We start from the raw sequence: 27,077 nt of genomic DNA, 5'->3' as shown, positions 1-27,077 counted from the left end.
GTTATAGTGTTATTGTGTACCTCCGTGTTTTACTGGTTGTTTGTGTTTGTTATAGTGTTATTGTGTACATCCGTGTTTCACTGGTTGTTTGTGTTTGTTATAGTGTTATTGTGTACCTCCGTGTTTCACTGGAAGGTTGTGTTTTTGATAGTGTTATTGTGTACCTCTGTGTTTCACTGGAAGGTTGTGTTTTTGATAGTGTTATTGTGTACCTCCGTGTTTCACTGGAAGGTTGTGTTTTTGATAGTGTTATTGTGTACCTCCGTGTTTCACTGGAAGGTTGTGTCTTTGATAGTGTTATTGTGTACCTCCGTGTTTCACTGGAAGGTTGTGTCTTTGATAGTGTTATTGTGTACCTCCGTGTTTCACTGGAAGGTTGTGTCTTTGATAGTGTTATTGTGTACCTCCGTGTTTCACTGGAAGGTTGTGTCTTTGATAGTGTTATTGTGTACCTCCGTGTTTCACTGGAAGGTTGTGTTTTTGATAGTGTTATTGTGTACCTCCGTGTTTCACTGGATGGTTGCTCTTAATTTGGATCATGTCGAAGACTTTCCGTTCCACATCCACCTTGTACGTGACAGTGACGTTTTCCACTGGGGTCCGAGCCGTCACGGTAATCACTCGACTGGAAAGGTCATTATACGTGACATTCACCATGTCTTCTCCGTCCTGACCTTGACCTACAATGATATTCAACAATGTGTTTGTTTGTTTTCTTTAACAACACCACTACACCACATTGATTTATTAATCAATTGGATGTCAAATGTTTTGTAATTATGACATATAGTCTTAGAATGGAAACCCGCTACGTTTTTTCATTAGTAGCAAGGGATCGTTTATATGCATCATCTCACAGACAGGATAGCACATACCACGGCCTTTGATATAACAGTTGTGGTGCACTGGCTGGAACGACAAATAGCCCAATGGGCCCACCCACGGAGATCGATCCCAAAATGACAGCGCATCAAGCGTACGCTTTACCACTGGGCTAAGTCTCGCCCCGATATTCAACAGACATTGGGTAGAGGGCATTCACTGTCTATAAGAACTCTCTGTATAACAACATTTATTCATATTAGCTAAACAGCTATATTGGGCTACAAATCAATCACTACGCATGTTTACATGTATTACAATTAATTTTGCGGGTAGAATGATGTAAAAAAGGCCTCAGATTAGCACATTTTGCCCGAATGTTTTTATCTTGTTTTGCCTGAATTTGAGGGTTTGCTGAGGATACTGTTCAAACTTGATTACAACAACCAAAGGAATCCATACATAATCAAATCAACAATTTATTTTCTATTTGTGCAAAACATAACTAAAAGAAAAATATTGGACTAACCCAGTGTTAATTGAATTATTCGCTGAACGACTAGAAGCTGGCTATTCCAATATGCAGGCCGATTACAAACCTTTCCGTGGAATGATCCTGACGGGTGACCCGTCACCGAAGTCGATCGTGAGCGAACAGTCCGGTGCGGATGGACCTCGGTACATGATGACCTTCACCTTGAGAGGCTCCCTGATGATGGCGCTGGGAGGGTTTGTCTTGACCCTCATCCTCTGGATGGGCTCGATCACCATCACATAATGGGAGAAAGACTTTCGACTGAAGTCGTTCCATATCACTGCCGTCATGTTGTAACCCGTGCGGTGTCTGTACCCATACCTGTATCAAAACACAGTCAGTCAGTCATTTCATTTCAACTTATATCCAATTAAGGTACACGCACGCTGTCCTGGGCACATACTTCAGCTATCTGGGCTGTCTGTCCAGAACAGTGGGTTAGTGGCTAGCGAGAGAGAAGAGGGTATAGTGGTCGTACACCTACCTGTTGAGTCGATAAAACTCGCTTTGGGTGACAGCCTTATTTTCGATGGCTTAACCACGACACCACCAAGGCCTGTATCAAAACACAGTCATTGTCAGTCCGACACAGCAGGTCTGTAGAAACGATATTGAGCACGGGGGTCACAGCCTCTAGTGAGTGGGACAACAAGCCATGTTTTAATATTTATTTACATGGAGCAGGATTAAAAAAACGTCGTTCATTTTCGTCTTAGAGTGGAAGGGGCCACGTACCTCATTGCCCCCTCCCCTCGCGGCCTGTGTAACAAGTATTGTGCGAACAGTCCAACGAATGGAGCATAATAAAAAAACTGGCTTTTCAGACAAAATAAGAGCTTAGTTTATATTGTATAGTAGATGATTTGGAAGAATACAAGACAAGTGGCTGCTTACTATATATATATATATATATATATATATATATATATATATATATATATATATATATACGTACACACACACACACACACATACACACACACACACACACACACACACACACACACACACACACACACACTATATAAGACTCTCCAATAGAACCCATGTGTTTTAGAGAATTTCTTGAACAGGTACCAAATGACAAAAGTTCATACAACATAAACAAAGTAAAGCTAAGACAGAAAATCGAACAACCTGGAAATAAAATAAATACGATATTTGTCCAAAATCCAAAATCCAAAAATGTTTAGCTATAATATTACATATGATATAACTTTAATCCTAACCGGAACCAAACCTGGAAACCCGAAATACATTCTCAGAAACATTGATAAAGGTGTATATGTAACTCTAACCTATACGGGGGCGAGATAAAGCTCAGTGGGTTGAGTGCTTGCTTCGGGTGTTTGCGTCGCAAGATCGAACCACCTCAGTGGATCCATTCAACTAATTAGGTTTTTCTCATTCCAGCCTGTGCACCACAACTGGTTAAAGTCCCTGGTATGTGCTTTCCTGTCTGTAGGAAAGTGGATATTAAAAAATTCCTTGCTGCATAAGGAAAACAGTAACGGGTTTCCTCAGGTGACTACGTGTCATAATTACCAAATGTTTGACATCCAATGATGCGTAACTTTATTAATGTGCTCTTCAAACAAAACAAACCTTATGTTTACTTTACTAACCTATACGGTTTATCCATCTTTAGAGGAAGGCTGTGATTGCGTTTGTCGGTAGGATCTCCGAAACGGAAGTCTACTGTGGCCTCGTTTGGATGCTGAAGATCGGGCGTCGTGAAGGTGTAGTTGACGTTTCCAGGCGGTACGAACATCGCAAACGCCGGTGCGTGCATGGTGACGTTGTCGACCTTCTGAATGGCGACCACGACAAATCTTTTGACGATCCTTTTGGCGTAGTTCTGTACGGTCACCGTCACGTTGTGTCTCTTGGCCAGCGCAAACACGTGTCTTCTCGTCTCGGGGCCGTGACCTCTCCAGTCGTTAGCTCCCAGACTGAACGTGTCGTTCTTACCGTCATCATAGTCCCACACGACCTCCACATTTGACCCTTCAAACATGTCAAGCGTGAAGGTCACCGACCCGTGGAGGAGGATCCTCAGCGTCGTGGCCGTGACGTTGACACCGGTTATTGCGACCAGCACCGTGAACTCGGTCTCGATCTGCGCAGAGTTCAGTTCATTGGACGCCGTCAGCTTCAGGTCGTACACGCCCAGCGGAAGAGCTTTCTGGAGGGAAGTCTCCCAGCGTCTATTCTCGATGTCTGCCTTCGCCACGGGCAGATTGCCGCCACTGAACTGTAGATTGAATTTTACGTTTGTGCCGCTGGTCAGTAACCAGACTATCTTGAAAGGTTGGTTCTTCTCTGCGCCGGTTTTCTCGAGTCGCAGCCCAGATATATACTCCACAGCTTCTAGAGAGACACTGGCAGTGACTATGCCGACACTGTTCAGGCAGGTCACGTTAATGGTATAGACCCCTCGTTCCTTAAACACGTGACTCAGGTCTGTGGAACCTACAGGAGAATCCACTTCTGACGTTCTGTTCTTAGTGCCGTCGCCGAAATTCCACAAGCAGAAGTGATCTGAGCCTTCTTCCAACTTCATGTTGATTATGGTTGCGTTGCCAGCAATGACTGATTTCGTCTTCACCGCAATCGTCAGACCTTTCAGTCGATCCTGCACGATGATTTGAGTCGTGTTCGTCTTGTCGCTTTTGATGTTCCAGGATGTCACGCGAACAGTATAGTTTCCTTTAGTTTTATAGCTGTGACTGATCTCTGATAACTCTGTCTCGTTCTGGATAATACCATCACCGTACTCCCAGTTGTATTTCACTGATGTACCTAAAACAGAAATAGTGCAGGATCCTCGGTAAACGCAATCATCATCAGCACCACCATCATAATGACCAACACCATCATCATCATCATCATCATTATCACCACCACCACCATCATCATCCACAGCAGCATCATCATCATTACCATCACTATAATAATAATCATCAACACCAAACCACCACCACCACTATCATCATCGTCGTCAGTATCAACATCATCATCACAATCATCATCATCACAATCATCATCCTCGTCATCATTATCGTCATTATCATCATCATCACCATTAACATCGTCATCATCATCATCGTCATCACCATCGTCATCATCATTCGACTGAGATATGATGGTTCGCACTATCAATCGCTTTTGGGATTTTCCTATCTACACCAGTGCACGATGACTGTGGTATGTGTTGTCCTGTCTGTAGAAAAGAGCATGTTGAAGATCCATTGCTGTTATTTGATAGGAGTAATCAAATTGGCAGCAGCGGGTTTTGTATTTCATTATCAAGACCGACATCATCAACATCATCAGCAGCAGCATTATCAGCATCATAATCATCAACATAATCATCACCGTCATCAACATCACCACAACCCACCATCTCATCACTATCACCACCACCATCATAATCACACTGATCATCTAAATTATTGTTACCATAGTAATCACCGTTATCTTTTTGAAAATAAAATTTATTATTTGAAAACAGCATTTACCAAAATGAAAACACTAACATTTATTTAGAAATATTCCTACCTGTATGGGGAAGAATGGTGAACACTGCCTGTTCCCCGGTCGCTGCGAACCTCTTGCTACTAATGCGTGTTTCGTTGATTCCCTCTACCACCAGAATCCTCTTTGACACGACTTTCGACCTGGCTCCTACTGGGCTACTGACGTTCACTGTCACCACCTTGTGGCCCGCGTCCTTGAACGTGTAGGTGAGCCGGACCTTGGTAGGATTGGCAACGGCGGCGCGAATCAGATGTCTCTTACCGCCCAGCTCCTCGGCTTTGTCCATGTTAACCACTGACCCAGCTGTGATGCCCGAAGTCAGCTCGTTAGTCAGGGCGTCAGGTGACTTCTCCTGTTCCTTCTGTAGTGAGATTGTGCCGCCAGTGTCGCTGTATACCAACGCGAGGATGTCTCCTGCAAACACTTGAATGGGACTGTCGGTCTTCAGATACGTGCTACCTGCGGAGACAATAGTACTGTACTGTAGACTAGTATCGTAGTGGCAAGAGTTTCACAAAGGTCTTAACTTATGTTACATGTCTATCGTCATCTATAACATGGCTGTTATGGACGTGAATGCCTCAAACTACCAAATGTGTTTCTGGGTTTAATAAACTTTAATTAAAACAAAACAATTATGGACGTGAATAAAATGTAATAGGCATGCAAGCGGTAGTGTGGATTTGTAATCTGATGAGGTTGCAATCTCGTAGGCATAAGTTGAAATATATTTCATCCATAAGTTGTTGTTGTCGGCCTTAGGATGGCGTGATTCCAAAATGATGCTCGTCTATTTTAATGCTAATTGCATTCTACTAACCTCTAGAGCTCATTTCTCTCATAGTTTGCTTTTGATAGTGGGTATATAGCCTAGAGCTCACTTCTCCCAGAGTTTGCTTATGATAGTGGGTATATAGCCTAGAGCTCACTTCTCCCAGAGTTTGCTTATGATAGTAGGTATATAAACTAGAGCTCATTTCTCTCATAGTTTGCTTATGATAGTGGGTATATAAACTAGAGCTCATTTCTATCATAGTTAGCTTATGATAGTGGGTATATAAACTAGAGCTCATTTCTCTCATAGTTTGCTTATGATAGTGGGTATATAGCCTAGAGCTCACTTCTCCCAGGGTTCGCTTATGACAGTGGGTATATAAACTAGAGCTCATTTCTATCAAAGTTAGCTTATAATAGTGGGTATATAAACTAGAGTTCATTTCTCTCATAGTTTGCTTATGATAGTGGGTATATAGCCTAGAGCTCACTTCTCCCAGAGTTCGCTTATGACAGTGGGTATATAAACTAGAGCTCATTTCTATCATAGTTAGCTTATGATAGTGGGTATATAAACTAGAGCTCATTTCTCTCATAGTTTGCTTATGATAGTGGGTATATAGCCTAGAGCTCACTTCTCTCAGAGTTCGCTTATGACAGTGGGTATATAAACTAGAGCTCATTTCTCTCATAGTTTGCTTGTGGTAGTGGGTATATAGCCTAGAGCTCACTTCTGCCAGAGTTTGCTTATGATAGTGGGTATATAACAACAATACAGTTCTTCAATGCAAATCTAAAAGTGGACATTCTAGTGTTATTTTCTTTGTTTGAGTTTGGGGGGTGGGGGATGGGGGGGGTGTTGTTCATTCTAAGATTGATAAAACTGTTTGAGTGCCCACCTGTGGACGTTGCATCAACCACCACTGTCTGTCGTACGACGTATCTGCCGTCAAGCATGCCGTAACGAGTTCGGGAACACATCATGCTACAGGACCGACTGTGTGAACAGAGCACGCTGACTCCAAACGCCGTGCTCACACATTTGTAATGACACTTGTCCGTGCACAGGTTTTTCAGGTGGCAGTAATTATTGCAGTTTGGTTTCAAAATCTGTTGAAGGTAAGAAAAAATATTAAAAACAAAAGATCAAACATATAACACCAAGGAGACTTATATTTATTTTACCATTCAATGACTATATGTATCGTCATAATATGATGATTAGATGACTTTCTATATTTTCGTTCACTGACCAGTATTCGGAATAACAGCTCCGTAAACAATGTCCAAAAACTTTGTACCACGGAATATTCGAATTACAGATGAATACGGGTACACAGAATATTTTTCTGTGGGAATTCCAAAGTAGCAATGTTCCAATGATCGATAATAATTAAAATTGATCGATTTCGCTACACCGATGCGATGATCGATTAGAAAAAGCCACAATCGATCGTGCGGGAAAATTTTAACGGTAATTATTCATGCCATTTGAATGATGGAATTGATGTAAGTGTGTTCAGAATGGTGTACATTAGAAGTTTGTTTGTTTTTGTTTAACTACACCACTAGAGTACATCGATTAATTAATCATTGGCTATTGGATGTCAAAATTTCTCAGAGAAGAAACCCGCTACATTTTTCCATTAGTAGCAAGGGATCTTTTATATGCACTTTTCCATAATCAGGAAACCACATACCACGGCCTTTGATCAGTTGTGGTTGGAACGAGAAAATCCCAGTCCGCTGAATGGATACACCGAGGTGGTTCGATCCTGCGAACACTCAATCGATTGAGTTAAACCCGTCCCTTGGTGTCCATAAAAACAAATTCCTATTAAATGGTTATTAAAGGTAAAATGAGCGATTTGTAGCGTCTATTCTAATGATCAAGACACAGGTGCATGGTCCTTATAATGCAAATCCTTCCTATGTTCATATAATTCTAACCGATTGTGTAATCGAAAGTTGATGGGTTGGTGCCAGCCGATTATAAGCGATGATCGATGATGAAATTCCAACCGATTCCTAACACTATTTCCAAGTAGCGGCCAGGTATCAATTGTAATAAACTTACGCTTGAATGTGACCTAGACTGTAAACAAAAATAAATCAAAACGAAACCAAGAATGGTCTTCACAAGCCAGACTGCAACACTGGCTTGGGACCTACAAAAAGGTCATCACGGGAATAAAACAAATACTCATAAAAACTACTCGTTTAAACGTTTAATCGTTGTGAGGTATCAGCAGTAAAACTAAACACGATTTACCGCCAATTTAATCTTCCCCGGTTGCTTCACGTGCATTTCCCATCCTAAAACCTTCCCATCATGGATAAACTCGGAGTCAGACAAGATAAACACAGAGCCGTCAGTTTGATCTGAGGTTAAAAGACAAAACAAAACAAAAATAATAATAAAGTTTAATTAAACAGGTCTGGTGCTTATAAAACGTTTAGTCTAGACTCAAGACACAAACAGAGTCTGAGACAGTAATGTCATGACAACGCCATACAAACTGTATGCTTGTGACGTCATTTGAGATTGAGTCTGGACCCTGGTGTATGTGTGTCTGTCTGTGTGTTTTTTATTTATATGTATAGTAACCTCTGGACGGCAAAACCATTATCCAGAAACATACCATGTCCTTTGATATACCATTTGTGTGGGAATAGGTCCACTGAGGGGTTTCCATAAACCACTCGAGCATCTCATGTGTGCTCTCTATTCACCGAGGTAGATCCGCCTCCGCCCCACCACCATTTAGGAGAGTGCCTACTGGGTGAGGAGGGAGCGTTGAAATATATACTATAAACTGTGGACTGTTTCGTTTTTTATGTTCACTTTATGTCCGTAGTTATATCCAGTACTGGGTACACACTCGCTCGAGGGCCGTCAAGTCTTATCTTGTTTGTATGTGAGGATATATTTGAGGATATATGTAAGAATATATGTGAGGATTTATTTGAAGATATATGTAAGAATATATGTGAGGATATATTTAAAGATGTGTGACAGGATATATTTGAGGATAAATGTCAGGATATATTTGAAGATAGATATCAGGATATATTTGAGGATAGATGTAAGGACACATTTGACGATAGATGTTAGGACAGATTTGAGGATAGACGTGAAAACAGATGTCAGCATGGATGTCAGGATAGATTTCAGCACAGATGTCAGGACAGCTGTCAGGACAGATGTCAGCATAGATGTCAGGACAAATGTCAGCATAGATGTCAGCATAGATGTCAGGATAGATGTCAGGACAGATGTCAGGACAGATGTCAGCATAGATGTCAGGACAGATGTCAACATAGATGTCAGGACAGATGTCAGGACAGATGTCAGCATAGATGTCATGTCAGGACAGATGTCAGGATAGATGTCAGCATAGATGTCAGGACAGATGTCAGCATAGATGTCATGTCAGGACAGATGTCAGGATAGATGTCAGCATAGATGTCAGGACAGATGTCAGCATAGATGTCAGGACAGATGTCAGCATAGATGTCATGTCAGGACAGATGTCAGGATAGATGTCAGCATAGATGTCAGGACAGATTTCAGGACAGATGTCAGCAGAGATGTCAGCACATATCTCAGGACAGATGTCAGCACATATGTCAGCATAGATGTCAGCATAAATGTCAGCATAGATGTCAGGACAGATGTCAGCATAGCTGTCAGCATAGATGTCATGTCAGGACAGATGTCAAGATAGATGTCAGCATAGATGTTAGGACAGATGTCAGCATAGATGTCAAGACAGATGTCAGCATAGATGTCAGCATAGATGTCAGGACAGATGTCAGGACAGATGTCAGCATAGATGTCAGGACATATCTCAGCATAGATGTCAGCATAGATGCCAGCATAGATGTCAGCATAGATGCCAGCATAGATGTCAGCATAGATGTCAGGACAGATGTCAGCATAGCTGTCAGCATAGATGTCATGTCAGGACAGATGTCAAGATAGATGTCAGCATAGATGTCAGGACAGATGTCAGCATAGATGTCAGCATAGATGTCAGGACAGATGTCAGCATAGATGTTAGCATAGATGTCAGCATAGATGTCAGGACAGATGTCAGCATAGATGTCAGGACAGATGTCAGGATAGATGTCAGGACAGATGTCAGCATAGATCTCAGCATAGATGGCAGGACAGATGGCAGGATAGATGTCAGCATAGATGTCAGCATAGATGTCAGGACAGATGTCAGCATAGCTGTCAGCATAGATGTCATGTCAGGACAGATGTCAAGATAGATGTCAGCATAGATGTCAGGACAGATGTCAGCATAGATGTCAGCATAGATGTCAGGACAGATGTCAGCATAGATGTTAGCATAGATGTCAGCATAGATGTCAGGACAGATGTCAGCATAGATGTCAGGACAGATGTCAGGATAGATGTCAGGACAGATGTCAGCATAGATCTCAGCATAGATGGCAGGACAGATGGCAGGATAGACGTCAGCATAGATGTCAGCATAGATGGCAGGACAGATGTCAGGACGGATGTCAGCATAGATGTCATGTCAGAACAGATGTTAGGATAGATGTCAGGACAGACGTCAGCATAGATGGCAGCATAGATGGCAGCATAGATGGCAGGACATATGTCAGGACAGATGTCAGCACAGATGTCATGTCAGGACAGATGTTAGGATAGATATCAGCATAGATGTCAGCATAGATGGCAGGACAGATGTCAGGACAGATGTTAGGATAGATATCAGCATAGATGTCAGCATAGATGGCAGGACAGATGTCAGGATAGATGTCAGCATAGATGTCAGCATAGATGGCAGAACAGATGTCAGAACAGTTGTCAGGATAAATGTCAGGACAGATGTCAGTATAGATGTCAGCATAGATGTCATCATATATGTCAGGACAGATGTCAGCATAGATCATGTCAGGACAGATGTCAGGATAGATGTCAGGATAGATGTCAGGACTGATGTCAGCATAGATGTCAGGACAGATGTCAGCATAGATGTCAGCATAGATGTCAGGACAGATGTCAGCATAGATGTCAGCATAGATGTCATGTCAAGACAGATGTCACGATAGATGTCAGGATAGATGTGAGGACAGATGTCAGCATAGATGTCAGCATAGATGTCAGGACAGATATCAGCATAGATGTCAGCATAGATGTCAGAATAGATCTCACCATAGATGTCAGGACAGATGGCAGGATAGATGTCAGGATAGATGTCAGGACAGATGTCAGCATAGATGTCAGCATAGATGTCAGAATAGATGTCAGCATAGATCTCAGGACAGATGTCAGGACAGATGTCAGCATAGATGTCAGGACCGATGGCAGCATAGATGGCAGGACAGATGTCAGGACAGATGTCAGCATAGATGTCAGCAAAGATGTCAGGACAGATGTCAGCATAGATGTCAGGATAGATATCAGGACAGATGTCAGCATAGATGTCAGGACAGATGTCAGCATAGATGTCAGCATAGGTGTTAGCATATATGGCAGGCAGATATCAGGACAGATGTCAGCATATATCTCAGGGCAGATGTCAGCATATATGTCAGGACAGATGTCAGGATAGATGTCAGGACAGATGTCAGGATAGATGTCAGGACAGATGTCAGGACAGATATCAGCACAGATGTCAGAACAGATGTCAGGACAGATGTCAGCATAGATGGCAGGATAGATGTCAGGACAGATGTCAGCATAGATGTCAGGACAGATGTCAGCATAGATGTCAGCATATATGTCAGGACAGATATAAGGACAGATGTCAGCATAGATGTCAGCACATATGTCAGGACATATATCAGCATAGATTTCAGCATAAATGTCAGCATAGATGTCAGGACAGATGTCAGCATAGCTGTCAGCATAGATGTCATGTCAGGACAGATGTCAAGATAGATGTCAGCATAGATGTTAGGACAGATGTCAGCATAGATGTCAGGACAGATGTCAGCATAGATATCAGCATATATGTCAGGACAGATGTCAGGACATATATCAGCATAGATGTCAGCATAGATGCCAGCATAGATGTCAGCATAGATGCCAGCATAGATGTCAGGACAGATGTCAGCATAGATGTCAGCATAGATGTCAGAACAGATGTCAGCATACATGTTAGCATAGATGTCAGCATAGATGTCAGGACAGATGTCAGCATAGATGTCAGCATAGATGGCAGGACAGATGTCAGGATAGATGTCAGCATAGATGGCAGCATAGATGGCAGAACAGATGTCAGAACAGATGTCAGGATAGATATCAGGACAGATGTCAGCATAGATATCAGCATAGATGGCAGGACAGATGTCAGGACAGATGTCAGCATAGATGTCATGTCAGAACAGATGTCAGGATAGATGGCAGGACAGACGTCAGCATAGATGTCAGCATAGATGGCAGCATAGATGTCAGGACAGATGTCAGCATAGATGTCATGTCAAGACAGATGTCAGCATAGATTTCAGCAAAGATGGCAGGACAGATGTCAGGACGGATGTCAGCATAGATGTCATGTCAGAACAGATGTTAGGATAGATGTCAGGACAGACGTCAGCATAGATGGCAGCATAGATGGCGGCATAGATGGCAGGACATATGTCAGGACAGATGTCAGCACAGATGTCATGTCAGGACAGATGTTAGGATAGATATCAGCATAGATGTCAGCATAGATGGCAGGACAGATGTCAGGATAGATGTCAGAATAGATGTCAGCATAGATGGCAGAACAGATGTCAGAACAGATGTCAGGACAGATGTCAGTATAGATGTCAGCATAGATGTCACCATATATGTCAGGACAGATGTCAGCATAGATGTCATGTCAGGACAGATGTCAGGATAGATGTCAGGATAGATGTCAGGACTGATGTCAGCATAGACGTCAGGACAGATGTCAGCATAGATGTCAGCATAGATGTCAGGACAGATGTCAGCATAGATGTCAGCATAGATGTCAGCATAGATGTCATGTCAAGACAGATGTCACGATAGATGTCAGGATAGATGTGAGGACAGATGTCAGCATAGATGTCAGCATAGATGTCAGCATAGATGTCAGCATAGATCTCAGCATAGATGTCAGGACAGATGGCAGGATAGATGTCAGGATAGATGTCAGGACAGATGTCAGCATAGATGTCAGCATAGATGTCAGAATAGATGTCAGCATAGATCTCAGGACAGATGTCAGGACAGATGTCAGCATAGATGTCAGGACCGATGGCAGCATAGATTGCAGGACAGATGTCAGCATAGATGTCAGGATAGATATCAGGACAGATGTCAGCATAGATGCCAGGACAGATGTCAGGATAGATGTCAGCATAGATGTCAGCATAGATGTCAGGACAGATGTCAGGATAGATGTCAGCATAGGTGTTAGCATATATGGCAGGCAGATATCAGGACAGATGTCAGCATATATCTCAGGGCAGATGTCAGCATATATGTCAGGACAGATGTCAGGATAGATGTCAGGACAGATGTCAGGATAGATGTCAGGACAGATGTCAGGACAGATATCAGCACAGATGTCAGGACAGATGTCAGCATAGATGGCAGGATAGATGTCAGGACAGATGTCAGCATAGATGTCAGGACAGATGTCAGCATAGTTGTCAGCATATATGTCAGGACAGATATAAGGACAGATGTCAGCATAGATGTCAGCACATATGTCAGGACATATGTCAGCATAGATTTCAGCATAAATGTCAGCATAGATGTCAGGACAGATGTCAGCATAGCTGTCAGCATAGATGTCATGTCAGGACAGATGTCAAGATAGATGTCAGCATAGATGTTAGGACAGATGTCAGCATAGATGTCAGGACAGATGTCAGCATAGATATCAGCATATATGTCAGGACAGATGTCAGGTCATATATCAGCATAGATGTCAGGATAGATGCCAGCATAGATGTCAGCATAGATGCCAGCATAGATGTCAGCATAGATGTCAGGACAGATGTCAGCATAGATGTCAGCATAGATGTCAGAACAGATGTCAGCATAGATGTTAGCATAGATGTCAGCATAGATGTCAGGACAGATGTCAGCATAGATGTCAGCATAGATGGCAGGACAGATGTCAGGATAGATGTCAGCATAGATGTCAGCATAGATGGCAGAACAGATGTCAGAACAGATGTCAGGATAGATATCAGGACAGATGTCAGCATAGATATCAACATAGATGGCAGGACAGATGTCAGGACAGATGTCAGCATAGATGTCATGTCAGAACAGATGTCAGGATAGATGGCAGGACAGATGTCAGCATAGATGTCAGCATAGATGGCAGCATAGATGGCAGGACATATGTCAGGACAGATGTCAGCACAGATGTCATGTCAGGACAGATGTTAGGATAGATGTCAGGATAGATGTCAGGACAGATGTCAGCATAGCTGTCAGCATAGATGTCATCATAGATGTCAGGACAGATGTCAGCATAGATGTCATGTCAAGACAGATGTCAGCATAGATTTCAGCAAAGATGTCAGGACAGATGTCAGCATAGATGTCAGGATAGATATCAGGACAGATGTCAGCATAGATGTCAGGACAGATGTCAGCATAGATGCCAGGACAGATGTCACGATAGATGTCAGCATAGATGTCAGTATAGATGTCAGGACAGATGTCAGCATATATGGCAGGCAGATATCAGGACAGATGTCAGCATATATGTCAGGGCAGATGTCAGGATAGATGTCAGGACACATGTCAGGATAGATTTCAGGACAGATGTCAGGACAGATATCAGCACAGATGTCAGGACAGATATCAGCACAGATGTCAGGACAGATGTCAGGACAGATGTCAGCATAGATGGCAGGATAGATGTCAGGACAGATGTCAGCATAGATGTCAGCATATATGTCAGGACAGATGTAAGGACAGATGTCAGCATAGATGGCAGGACAGATGTCAGGACAGATGTCAGCATAGATGTCATGTCAGAACAGATGTCAGGATAGATGGCAGGACAGACGTCAGCATAGATGGCAGGACATATATCAGGACAGATGTCAGCACAGATGTCATGTCAGGACAGATGTTAGGATAGATGTCAGGATAGATGTCAGGACAGATGTCAGCATAGCTGTCAGCATAGATGTCATCATAGATGTCAGGACAGATGTCAGCATAGATGTCATGTCAAGACAGATGTCAGCATAGATTTCAGCAAAGATGTCAGGACAGATGTCAGCATAGATGTCAGGATAGATATCAGGACAGATGTCAGCATAGATGTCAGGACAGATGTCAGCATAGATGCCAGGCAGATATCAGGACAGATGTCAGCATATATGTCAGGGCAGATGTCAGGATAGATGTGAGGACAGATGTCAGGATAGATGTCAGGACAGATGTCAGGACAGATATCAGCACAGATGTCAGGACAGATATCAGCACAGATGTCAGGACAGATGTCAGGACAGATGTCAGCATAGATGGCAGGATAGATGTCAGGACAGATTTCAGCATAGGAGTCAGGACAGATGTCAGCATAGATGTCAGCATAGATGTCAGGACAGATGTCAGTATAGATGTCAGCATATATGTCAGGACAGATGTAAGGACAGATGTCAGCATAGATGTCAGCACATATGTCAGGACAGATGTCAGCATAAATGTCAGCATAGATGTCAGGACAGATGTCAGCATAGCTGTCAGCATAGATGTCATGTCAGGACAGATGTCAAGATAGATGTCAGCATAGATGTTAGGACAGATGTCGGCATAGATGTCAGGACAGATGTCAGCATAGATGTCAGCACAGATGTCAGGACAGATGTCAGGACAGATTTCAGCATAGATGTCCGGACAGATGTCAGCATAGATATCAGCATATATCTCAGGACAGATGTCAGGACATATATCAGCATATATGTCAGCATAGATGTTAGCATAGATGTCAGCATAGATGACAGGACAGATGTCAGCATAGATGTCAGGACAGATGTCAGGATAGATGTCAGGACAGATGACAGCATAGATGTCAGCATATATGTCAGGACAGATGTCAGGATAGATGTCAGCATAGATGTCAGCATAGATGTCAGGACAGATGTCAGCATAGATGTCAGCATAGATGGCAGGACAGATGTCAGGACAGATGTCAGCATAGATGTCATGTCAGAACAGATGTCAGGATAGATGTCAGGACAGACGTCAGCATAGATGTCAGCATAGATGGCAGGACAGATGTCAGGACAGATGTCAGCACAGGCGTCATGTCAGGACAGATGTTAGGATAGATGGCAGGATAGATGTCAGGACAGATGTCAGTATAGATATCAGCATAGATGTCATCATATATATCAGGACAGATGTCAGCATAGATGTCATGTCAGGACAGATGTCAGGATAGATGTCAGGATAGATGTCAGGACTAATGTCAGCATAGATGTCAGGACAGATGTCAGCATAGATGTCAACATAGATGTTAGGACAGATGTCAGGATAGATGTCACGATAGATGGCAGCATAGATGTCAGCATAGATGTCAGGACAGATGTCAGCATAGATGTCAGCATAGATGGCAGGACAGATGTCAGGACAGATGTCAGCATAGATGTCATGTCAGAACAGATGTCAGGATAGATGTCAGGACAGACGTCAGCATAGATATCAGCATAGATGGCAGGACAGATGTCAGGACAGATGTCAGCACAGACGTCATGTCAGGACAGATGTTAGGATAGATGTCAGGATAGATGTCAGGACAGATGTCAGTATAGATATCAGCATAGATGTCATCATATATATCAGGACAGATGTCAGCATAGATGTCATGTCAGGACAGATGTCAGGATAGATGTCAGGATTGATGTCAGGACTAATGTCAGCATAGATGTCAGGACAGATGTCAGCATAGATGTCAACATAGATATCAGGACAGATGTCTGCATAGATGTCAGGACAGATATCAGCATAGATGTCAGCATAGATGTCAGCATAGATGTCAGCATAGATGTCAGGACAGATGGCAGGATAGATGTCAGGATAGATGTCAGGACAGATGTCAGCATAGATGTCAGCATAGATGTCAGCATAGATGTCAGCATAGATCTCAGGACAGATGTCAGCATAGATTTCAGGATAGATATCAGGACAGATGTCAGCATAGATGTCAGGACAGATGTCAGCATATATGCCAGGACAGATGTCAGGATAGATGTCAGCATAGATTTCAGCATATATGGCAGGCAGATATCAGGACAGATGTCAGCATATATGTCAGGGCAGATGTCAGCATATATGTCAGGACAGATGTCAGGATAGATGTCAGGACAGATGTTAGGATAGATGTCAGGACAGATGTCAGGACAGATATCAGCACAGATGTCAGGACAGATGTCAGCATAGATGGCTGGATAGATGTCAGGACAAATGTCAGCATAGATGTCAGGTCAGCTGTCAGCATAGATGTCAGCATAGATGTCAGCATAGATGTCAGGACAGATGTCAGCATAGATGGCAGGATAGATGTCAGGACAGATGTCAGCATAGATGTCAGCATAGATGTCAGCATAGATGTCAGCATAGATGTCAGCATAGATGTCAGCATAGATGTCAGGACAGATGTCAGCATAGATGTTAGCATAGATGTCAGGACAGATGTCAGGATAGATGTGAGGACAAATGTCAAGACAGATGTCAGCATAGATGTCATGTCAGGACAGATGTCAGCATAGATGTCAGCATAGATGTCAGCATAGATGGCAGGACAGATGTCAGGATAGATGTCAGGACAAATGTCAGGACAGATATCAGCATAGATGTCAGCATAGATGTCAGGACAGATGTCAGCATAGATGTTAGTATAGATGTCAGCATAGATGTCAGGACAGATGTCAGCATAGATGTCAGGACAGATGTCAGCATAGATGTCAGCATATATGTCAGCATAGATGGCATGACAGATGTCAGGACAGATGTCAACACAGATGTCATGTCAGGACAGATGTCTGGATAGATGTCAGGATTTATGTAAAAATATATGTGAGGATATATTTTTGAGGATGTATGTCAGGATATATTTGAGGATAGATGTGTGAGCAAGCAAAATTCAAAACAGATATGAGGATGTGAGGAAATTGTCAGGATTGATGTCAGAATAGATGCAAGGAAAGATTTCAGGATAGATGTGATGATAGATGTAAGGATAAGATGTGAGGATAGATGTGTTGTCAGAATAGATGTCAAGATATATTTGATGATAGATGCGATGGTATATTTGAGGATAAACCGAACCGGGCTACAGACGCTCGTGTTTGACACGCAGCTCAATTTGGTTTAGGCGGGACGTAGCCCAATGGTAAAGTGCTCGTTTAATGCGTGGTTGATTTGGGTTCGATCCCCATCGGTGACCCCCATTGGGCTGTTTCTCGTTCTAGCCAGTGCTCCATGACTGGTATATCAAAGGCCGTGATATGTGCTATCCTGTCTGTGGGATGGTGCATATAACAGATCCCTTGCTACAAATGAAAAAACAAATGTTGCGGGTTTCCTCTCTAAGACTATGTAAAACAATTGCCAAATGTTTTACATCCAATAGCCGATGATTATTAAATCAATGTGCTCTAGTGGTGTCGTTAATCAAATCAAACTTTAACAAACTGGTTTGTTTGTTTGGGACACGGGTTACTTGTTAGTGATTCGTGAGACGTTTACAGTGAGATTTTAAACTCACAGTATTAAGCTGATACTGGGACGCGAACCCAACATACACCACCCTTTGCCACTACGGCACCTAGGCTGGTGAGGTCGAGATATTATAAGTACCGAATGATCGTGATCGTGAACTCTATCAACGTGCCTCTTTACGCTTATGGTTTCGTGCACGTCCCTCACAGGCTACAACTCTGATATGCCCTGTGATATTGCCTGGGACGAAGGTTGTATTTGATTGTTGAAGTAACCAGTGTTAAACCGCTCGCTTGATGTGCGGTCAGTTTGGGGTCGATAACCGTTGGGCTATTTCTGGTTTGAGCAGGTGCACCATGACTGGTATATCAAATGCCGAGGTATGTACTATTCTGTCTGTGGGATGGTTCATATAAAAGATCTAAGGCTACTAATCGAAAACTGTCACGGGTTTCCCCTCTAAGACTATATGTCAAAATTGCCGAATGTTTGACAACCACTAGCCGATGATTAATAAATCAATGTGCTCTGTTGGTGTCGTTAAATAAAACAAAACAAAACTTAAGAGTGTATAAAATACAATGGGAAATGTTTATTATTGATTGGGGACCATAAATGCAAATAAAAATAACTTACTAACTTATATTTATTTCTGAGTTTACTATCTTTATCTGTTTTCAAAGTGAAAAATTAGTTAATGGATCTGTCAAAATATTTTAATTCCATTATTATTTTGTACATGATGTTTGGGTGTATTTAAACTTAAACTCTCAACAAAAAGACCAATATTATTAAAAACAAAATCGAAAAAGACCAAAATCGAAAACCCCTAATATCTTCAATAGTGAATATAGGCTGTTTGCAGTTGTTTCTTACCTTTCACGGGTGTAGCCGGCGACACGTTAGAGGGAATGTTCTGTCCTGCATAATACACTATGGGATCTACAAGAGAGCAAAATATATAAAAGTAATACAATTACATTATTTAGCTGGAAACATCAAACGATTTCAAGTTCAGGTGAGATTTTGTAGTAATATTAAGTCATTCTGAATGCGATATGCACCTGACAGATTTATGTTATCTGCCTTTTGATTGGTTGCACAAAAGGTCATCTAGACACGGATGACGTTACTTAGATTTGTTACCGGAGAAATGTGAACATACGAGTACATACTGAGAACAGAAAACCCTATCAGTGATTGTCAAGTTTTGTTTTAAAGGGACATTCCTGAGTTTGCTGCATTGTAAGAGGTTTCCGACTAATAAAATATTTCTACGATTAAACTTACATATTAAATATATTTTCTTGTTTAGAATATCAGTGTTTGTGTATTCAATGTGTTTCTGGTCGTCTTGATATTTGTAAGAAGCCCAAATTGGAGTTTGTCTTCAAATAATTTCGTACGTACGAAAAAACTATATTTTAGGAAATAAGATGAAATTTAACCTAGTACAAATATTAGAACGATCACAAACACGTTTAATATACAGCCACTAATATTTTATTAAGAAAAATATATTTGATATGTAATTACAATCGTTAAAAAGTCTCTGTTAGTCAATAACATTTCAAAAAGTGAAGCAAACTCAGGAATGTCCCTTTAATGGGAAACTATCTTAAACTGTGTATACATACAGAAGTTGCAATAAAGATTGTATTGTATTGTATTGTATTGTATTGTATTGTGTTGTGTTGTGTTGTGTTGTGTTGTGTTGTGTTGTGTTGTATTGTATTGTATTGTATTGTAAATTGTATTGTATTGTACTATATTGTACTGCACTGCACTGCACTACATTGTACTATACTAAACTGTATTGTATTGCACTGCACTACATTGTACTATACTAAACTATATTGTACTGTACTGCACTACACTGCACTATACTAAACTGTATTGTATTGTGTTGTGTTGTGTTATAATGTATTTGTACTGTATATATTGTATTTCTTGTACTGCACTGCATTAAAACTCATTTACGATTTGGATCGCTAGAGTTAATTCTTAAGACTCCCAAAGCTAAAATGGATGTAAAATGAGGGATTATTTTAAATTATGTCCATTATCCCCTCCATAATAGTGGACGGGGGAGTGTAGAGAGATCGGCAGCCCCCACAACTCCAGAAATTTGCGTTTTTTGTGGATTTTGTTATCAGTGCAAACTGCAAATACTGCATTTCTTTTAGGACAAACCCAACTCTACTAAAACTTTGTATTATTTGTGGGGCGGGAGTGAGGTAGGTTATGTTGTTTCATAAGACAAATGGGAGAAGGGGTGTAGTTCTGGCCATTCTTTCATCCATAGACGTATAAGACGAGGTGGGTAGGAGTGGGATCAAGAAAGGGTGACACGCCATACACGCAGACAGACAGACAGACATATATTTAATTAAAATCTCACCTTATGTACACGATAATAAATGTCATTTAAAATACAGTATAAAAGTACATAAGCCATTCCTTACAGGAACTAACAGAGAATATCAATTGATAAAAATATTTAAAATGAACGTACATATATAAACTATATTAATCAAATTTGTATTATAAATAATATTAATAAAATAAAATTACAAAACAAAAATTAAAGGACGCATAACAGCATATAAGTTAAAAGTGTTCGGCGACGTGTTAACATTGAACATAGGGTTTCTATTTGGCAGTATTAAAAAATAGCTTCTTACTAGACATTAAAAAAAAAAAAAATTGAACATTATTTAAAACCTCATATTCTCTGTTTAAAAAACCCTTGCTAAACATAATAAATTAAAACGTACGTCAGTGAGTGTACATTGCACACTCGATTAAAACATGGACTTCATATTCGATACATTTATTATTGCACCTATGGCAGATTCGCTGCTCAACAGGAAGTGAGCATTTGTCAGAGCAATAACCGAATTTCTCTTAAAGCAGATTTATATATATATATATATATTTTTTTTTTTCAAGTCCTGGAGTTGAATCAAGAGCTAGCTGTTATGAATATGGTTGGTTTTTATTTACCCTTTGTGTTATTTTCTACTACTCGGAAATTAAGGGAAGGCACATGCAAAATTCAAGACAAATTCCTTCAAAGCAACAAGTAACGTGCTCCACATACCTACGATATGTCTCTCTTGCCTCCAGTTATCGACTGTGTCGGCTACCATGAGGTCGCTTCCTCGGTAGATAGTTAGATGACACTCCCCCTCCTGGAATGTCGCAAATCCGTTCTGGCACTCTAGTGTGACGTCGTCAATGTCTTCGATGACGCGCACCTCCCACACAGCTTCCTTGGGCTGAAACAGTGGAAGCGGGTGTTTCACGTCACTCATTTTGAATCTGATTTCCATAAAATATGTAATGGAACGCAGATCGACGCACAAATTCGAAGACTGATACATACGCTCTACGACAGATGCACGAAGCTGAACAGGTTTCAACATCCCCGATTCGTCGCCAACCCGACGCACGGTGTCTGCGACTGTTCCCATAAAGAAACAAACTTTGTTGGTCTCCGTAGCTCTGATTCAGTCTGTGGTGGTCGAGGACGCGTGACAGAGTTTATGGGAACCAGACACCGTTGACCAAAAGGCGCAGTTGATATTTGTCTCAATATTTACATATGGAATGCCGGATTCGCTATATCACGATTCTGGTTGTTTGTTTGTTGTTGTTTGGGGTGTTTTTTCTTATTTTGTTTGTTTGTTTGTTTTTTGTTGGGTTTGTTTTGTTTGTTTGTTTTGTTTTTTGTTTTTTAGCTCAGTGGATTGAGAGTTGCTGTAACATATCGAAAAGTGATGATGCCGGGTGTTGAAAAGCTGAATGTAGTCTTTGCCACTGATATCACGCGTTCTCCATCCAAGCCATGAACGTTACACAATTTTTATCAAAAAGAAAAAACAAGGAATGCAGGAAGTGAAAATAGGGTATTGCACAAAACATCATTTTAGTCAGTGATGCGCTATATCCAGAAAGAGCTTAAAAAATTTTTTTTTAGAAACTTGTATTCGAAAAATAAAAATAAAAAACGGAAAATCTATATAGTCCTTCCCAGCAATGAACGTCGTTTTCTGACTTTATTATACACTACAATCTGTTTATCTCTGAATATATTGGTTTTTAAATTGCACACAACAATAGTTGGGTTTTGTGTAGACCTAATTCCAAAACATTTATATTTTCTTTATTCCGTCTACATAAAATATTAGTGGCTGTATATTAAACGTGTTTGTGATCGTTCTAATATTTGTACTAGGTTAAATTTCATCTTATTTCCTAAAATATAGTTTTTTCGTACGTACGAAATTATTTGAAGACAAACTCCAATTTGGCCTTCTTACAAATATCAAGAAGACCAGAAACACATTGAATACACAAACACTGATATTCTAAACAAGAAAATATATTTAATATGTAAGTTTAATCGTAGAAATATTTTATTAGTCGGAAACATCTTACAATGCAGCAAACTCAGGGATGTCCCTTTAAGATTTACTACGAATAATATTTAATAATTTTCAGCCTCTCACCACCACCACCACCCTGCTCCGGCGTGCCTGATAAACGCCTCTGATTCTACATGTAAAAAGTTCACTTTAACTGCAAGTAGTTGACCATGATCTTACCATGACCCACTTGTCCTGGTCTTTGGCCTGCACTCGGACTCTGTATCGTCCCGGTAGACGATAACGATGGCGGTCCACGTCCGTGGCGTTGGGGGAGGAGAAACCCGCACCCTCGCCGTAATCGAGCTGGTACACGAGTTTGACGCTGGCCTTGCCCACGTAGTGGAACGTCACCTCGTCGCCTGACCTCACCACGGAGTTGGCCGGCATCACCCACAGACTGATGGATACAATCGGCTTGGACGAGTCGTACACGGAGACGTGGTTATCAGGGCCTCCGCATCGCGTCTCCGGGTCCCCGGGACACGGGGTGCTGCACTTGTCCGGGGTTCTCTTTTGGGAGGTGTCCGGTAGGGTGTGTGAGCAGAAGCAGAATCGGGCGCCCGTCGCTGCGTACATCATGGTGAACGTTCCACACAGGGTGGTGCACACGCGAGGGGACAGGGTGTTCGGGTCGTATTCTCCAGGACTGAAGTTGAAGAGTCGCTTACGTTTCACTTCCTCGTAACAGCTGATCACTGGAGACAAAAACAAAAATTAAATCATTACAACTCGGGTGTTATATAAAGCAGAAACCCGCACCTTTGCAATACTCAGCTTGCAATTTTTTAAGTATTCACTGAGTAAAAAAAAAATCAAATGATTATAACTCGACTCTTATATTCATGCACAGAGCAGAAACCAGCCCCTCCAATAATTTTGAATCAAAAATAATATTGGGAGTAAATCTTAAGGTAGAGATTAATTGTACTTGTAGAATACAGGAAATAGCATTTCAAGACATCAAGTTTTCAAAATTTTACAGGAGAGCGTACCCCCGAACCCCATAAACAGTTTGCTTTGCGCCCTTGATCTGAGTCAGATCCCTCCCTTGCCAATGTCTTGTTGCATGCGCCGTGCCTAACTAAACTATAGTACGTCCAAACTGTGAGATTAAATCGCTATTATACTTGGCTATCCGGACACATTCCCTACAGACGTTTGCTTATTCAGATAATATAAAGTGTTGCAGACGTTCATCGAGGCCATATGGATATTATTACTGTCACGGGGATCCTATAATACCCGTAACTGAATGAAACACGATCTCCTAACTGTATATCTATTAGATCTCTCTGTAACAGGCAGTTATACCCGCTGGCTCGTCTAGGTATGATCAGAGATAAGATCTTATATAAAGTATATATAATATAGCACGTTTAGTTCACTAGAAAACACAACAAAAACACAATACACTTTGGAATCTGTATTAACCTACGCTGACAAATGTACAGCCGCAGTAGTTAATTAACAACAATAAATAATAACAACCCAGAACTGATCACTTAATTAGTTAATCTCTAGGTGTCTAGTTTACACAGTATGCTAATCACTTCACCGTGACACAACACCCACACGTGTGATAATTGAGAAACGCTTCCAGGAGAACTTAATTAATAAAGGAATTACAACTCTATTCCTAACTGGTTAATTTTTAATTAACCCTTACTACTCGTTCAGTAACGTGTGATAATTGAGAAACGCTTCCAGGAGAACTTAATTAATAAAGGAATTACAACTCTATTCCTAACTGGTTAATTTTTAATTAACCCTTACTACTCGTTCAGTAACGTGTGATAATTGAGAAACGCTTCCAGGGGAACTTAATTAATAAAGGAATTACAACTCTATTCCTAACTGGTTAATTTTTAATTAACCCTTACTACTCATTCAGTAACCTTGTAACACAGAATTAATACTGGTACCTATCACAATAAAGACAATAACCTACAGTTTACCTAGGTCCTCTAGGATGACTGGTTAAGCTTTTTATAATTATTTAGGACAGTGAGCCTACAGATTACTGCGTCAGATGACCGGCAGCACCGTCTAAATAATATTGGTATAATACAGTATTAAAATATTTAAAGTCACATCAATCACATCAAGGTTATACAACAGAGCAGAAAATATATAATTACCAAGTCCAAACAGACTAACGTTCCCCCTGGACGCCTTCCAATATGTTTCTCCCCGATATCTCTAAAACCCTAGCTATTTATTAAAAAATCCAAATATCGCCTGGGGGTACAAGGCGGTCCTCCCCCTATCAAGTGATATTCCACAGCGACCAAGACGGCATATCTTTCTCTTAGATCGCCAGACTCATTGACGCCTAGTCGCCAAAATCACGGTTGTAAAAACCGCACTCGCGGAGGTATTACGTAACTACTGGCCACATGGCCTCCGCACCTGAACTAAGTGCATATTGGGATGCACGATCGCGCGAAGGTATTACGTAACAAGGTGCCCACCTGGGCTAAGTGCATATTGGAACTGCACACGGCCCTCTAAAACAATTAATATCGCCACAGGCGAAAAGAAATTAAGAGCATGTACCGTCACAATTACAGAATGAGGTTTTTCGACAGTTCGAGATAGAAACAGATGAAACTCACTGCCCCCCGCCCCCCCCCCCCCCCCCCCAAATCGGCTACTCAAAACAATACATCTACAGTACGTCGAGGGAGATCGATCCTGCGATCCTTCGCGCCTGAGGTCAGCTCATACAACGTCGACTAAGACGATAATAAGAAAACAACTTGTTAAAATGTGATCAACTTACTGTCACCTGCAATGTCAACTGCAGCAAGCTGAAATTTTAGAAGAAAAAAACAATTAACAAAATACTTTCATTCGTTTTTTATAAAAAGACGCAAACACGCACACGAATATGCACACATACAAATGCACACACACACACACACACACACACACACACACAAACAGACACACACACACACACATACATACATATACACACAGACAGACAGACACACACAGACACACACACACACAGACACACATACACACACAGAGACACACACAGACACACACACACATACACACACATACACATAGACACACACACAAACAGACACAGACACAAACAGACACACAGACACACACACACATACATACACAGACACACACACATATACACACACACACAGACACACACATATATACACACACACAGACACACACACACAAACACATACACATACACACACACACACACATACACACACACAGAGACATACACGCACACACATACACGCACAAACACACACACATATACGCATACACACACACAGATACACACACACACACACACACACACACACACATATACACAAACACATTCTGATTTTTCCCCGACAATACTTCAGCGCTCAAAATGAGAACAAACAAGCAGTTTGTTATCGTTCATTAAACAAAATGTTTTAGAAATCAACAGGAGTGGGTTGTAGAGCGTAGTGTGTTGTGACAATATGTCAGAGGTGGGGGGGGGGGGGGGGGGGGGCGGTTGGAGCTGGGTTGTTGTTTTTTATCCGACTGTCCCCTTCTTTTTAATTTCCCCTGAATTCCATCTTATTTCTTGCCGATCTGACAGTTCCTCTTATCTTTCAACTTCGTTTTGCTGTCCACCTCCATATCCTGGTCCTTTCTCCGACAGCGACGGGTGCTTGTCATTTGTGACCATCCGTACCGCACATCTACCATTTTCCATCACTTTTAACTGTGGTCTTAGTCTGACCAATTCAGACAGTATGCGTCCGTTTCCAACTTTTTTAAAAACAGAATTTATGAAAAACAGATTCAAGGTGTCTCAAATCTGGTTTCCATAAAGTGTCTAACGGCGGACGCAGATAAATGTAGACAGAGGCAACTGCGTCGGTCGGCGTCGGTCGGACACGTGTTACAGATTTTATGGAAGGAAAGGAAGGAAATGTTTTATTTAACGACGCACTCAACACATTTTGTTTATGGTTATATGGCGTCGGACATATGGCTATATATATATATATGGTTACATATATTGAGACAGGAAACCCACTGTCACCACTTCATGGGCTACTCTTTTCGATTAGCAGCAAGGGATCTTTTATATGCACCATCCCACAGACAGGATAGTACATACCACGACCTTTGTTACACCATTTGTGGAGCACTGGCTTGAACGAGAAATAGCCCTATGGGCCCACCGATCCTAAATCGATCGCGCAGCAGGCGAGCGCTGTACCACTGGGCTTCGTCCCGCCCCAGATTTTATGGAAGTACGGCAGTT

General features: G+C 41.5%; 1 protein-coding gene across 1 annotated transcript in view; it reads right to left on the bottom strand.

Annotated features, from left to right (window-relative positions):
• Positions 1–26,512, bottom strand: part of LOC121379846 — a 48,610-nt gene extending 22,098 nt beyond the window's left edge. The window contains exons 1-11 of the mRNA XM_041508498.1: positions 26,392–26,512; positions 22,967–23,484; positions 21,460–21,637; positions 19,233–19,298; positions 7,944–8,053; positions 6,571–6,781; positions 4,919–5,356; positions 4,673–4,837; positions 2,983–4,159; positions 1,422–1,678; positions 501–680 (exon numbers count right to left, since the gene is read on the bottom strand). Of these exons, the coding sequence (XP_041364432.1) occupies positions 501–680; positions 1,422–1,678; positions 2,983–4,159; positions 4,673–4,837; positions 4,919–5,356; positions 6,571–6,781; positions 7,944–8,053; positions 19,233–19,298; positions 21,460–21,637; positions 22,967–23,484; positions 26,392–26,512 (3,421 nt within the window). The remainder of the gene's footprint in view (positions 1–500; positions 681–1,421; positions 1,679–2,982; positions 4,160–4,672; positions 4,838–4,918; positions 5,357–6,570; positions 6,782–7,943; positions 8,054–19,232; positions 19,299–21,459; positions 21,638–22,966; positions 23,485–26,391) is intronic.
• Between the last annotated feature and the right edge of the window lie 565 nt (positions 26,513–27,077).

The sequence above is a fragment of the Gigantopelta aegis genome, chromosome 8 (assembly GCF_016097555.1).
Source record: "Gigantopelta aegis isolate Gae_Host chromosome 8, Gae_host_genome, whole genome shotgun sequence".
Lineage (NCBI taxonomy): Eukaryota > Metazoa > Mollusca > Gastropoda > Neomphalida > Peltospiridae > Gigantopelta > Gigantopelta aegis.
This window is presented reverse-complemented; position numbering and strand designations above follow the sequence as displayed.